General features: G+C 38.1%; 1 protein-coding gene across 1 annotated transcript; it reads right to left on the reverse strand.

Moving 5' to 3' along the window:
* Positions 1-1,068, reverse strand: LOC116111015. The gene has a single exon (XM_031397220.1). The coding sequence runs from the start codon at positions 1,066-1,068 to the stop codon at positions 1-3; it is 1,068 nt and encodes a 355-aa protein (XP_031253080.1).
* Between the last annotated feature and the right edge of the window lie 281 nt (positions 1,069-1,349).

Genomic DNA, 1,349 nt, shown 5'->3' on the forward strand with positions numbered 1-1,349 from the left:
TTAGCGGTTCGGTTCAGCTTTTGTATTTTTTTGAACACCCCTACCTAACCTCACTTTTGACTTTTGTGACTCATCAAGTTCCTTGAACAATGATCTTGTTCCCGTCATATGATTAGAACATCCACTGTCCAAGAACCAAACATCATCAGAGACTACATTATTACAAAAATGGGCCATGAAAAGCTTACTGTCTTCATCTGCCTTCTCTGCGAAATTTGCTTGACTATTGGCATTCTTTTGCTTAGCCCAACAATCAGCTTCTTTGTGGCCAAGTTTGTTGCAATAGTGGCACCAAATTGAACTCTTATTCTGCCTGTATTCACCAAATTGTCCTCTTCCTCTGCCTCTGCCACGTCCTCTACCATGAAAACCACCATAATTATCGCCTCTGCCTTGTTTCTTCTCAGAAAAATTTTCCGCCTTGCCCTTCTGAGATGACTCCACCTTCACTTGAAATGCTTTTTCCTCATTTTTGTCATGCGATCTATTCAGCCTTTCTTCATGAGCGTGCAAAGAACTCATTAATTCATCAAAAGAGAAATAAGATAAATCATGAGACTCCTCAATTGCAGCAACCACATGTTCAAAATTTGGAGTGAGACTCCTCAAGATTTTTGCAACTATGATTTCATTAGTGATTTTTTCACCATACGACTTCATTTTATTAACAAGGGTAGACACACGAGACAAATAATCTTGCACAGATTCATTGTTTTGCATAAGCAAATTTTCAAAATCACGACAGTAAGTTTGCAATTTTACCGTAATTACCTTTGCAGACCCTTGATATTCATTCTTTAAGATCTTCCAAGCCTTTGTTGTAGTTTCTACTACTGCAATTCTCGAATGACTCATGTATCGCTTGTTGAATAAAGAACAAGGCTTTGGAGTATTCAATTTTTTCTCTTCATCTGAAAGTACTTCATCAGTAATGCCATGCTCAAACACGTCCCATAACTCTTGAGACGTGAACAAGGTTCTCATTTTGATGCTCCAAAACTCATATTTCTCACCATTGAAGATGGGTATGAGTGACTGTGTGGAGGTTGAAAGCCCATTTGCTACCATTTAGATCTCTCACGTGTTTCACTGTTTCTCACTTTTTTTTTTGTGTTCGCCCAGTCAAGACCGAAACCTGGCTCTGATACCACAAATGTTGGATTAGATGAAGACGGACACGAAGTAGTGAATGGAAACAAGAGCAGAAATAATAATATTTGTTAAAGAGGAATTGAACTGCAGAATCAATACAAAGATAAATGAGAAAAGACATTGCCTTTTATAGGCTTACAGGCTACACACGTAGCCATGACTCCATGACTCCTAATTTTACTAAAGCACTACATAAA

This window comes from Pistacia vera, unplaced genomic scaffold (assembly GCF_008641045.1).
Source record: "Pistacia vera cultivar Batoury unplaced genomic scaffold, PisVer_v2 Contig623, whole genome shotgun sequence".
Classification (NCBI taxonomy): Eukaryota; Viridiplantae; Streptophyta; class Magnoliopsida; order Sapindales; family Anacardiaceae; genus Pistacia; species Pistacia vera.

Bases quoted from the DNA above. Each gene is read 5' to 3' on its own strand.
- LOC116111015 (XM_031397220.1), bottom strand. From the start codon at position 1,068: ATGGTAGCAAATGGGCTTTCAACCTCCACACAGTCACTCATACCCATC.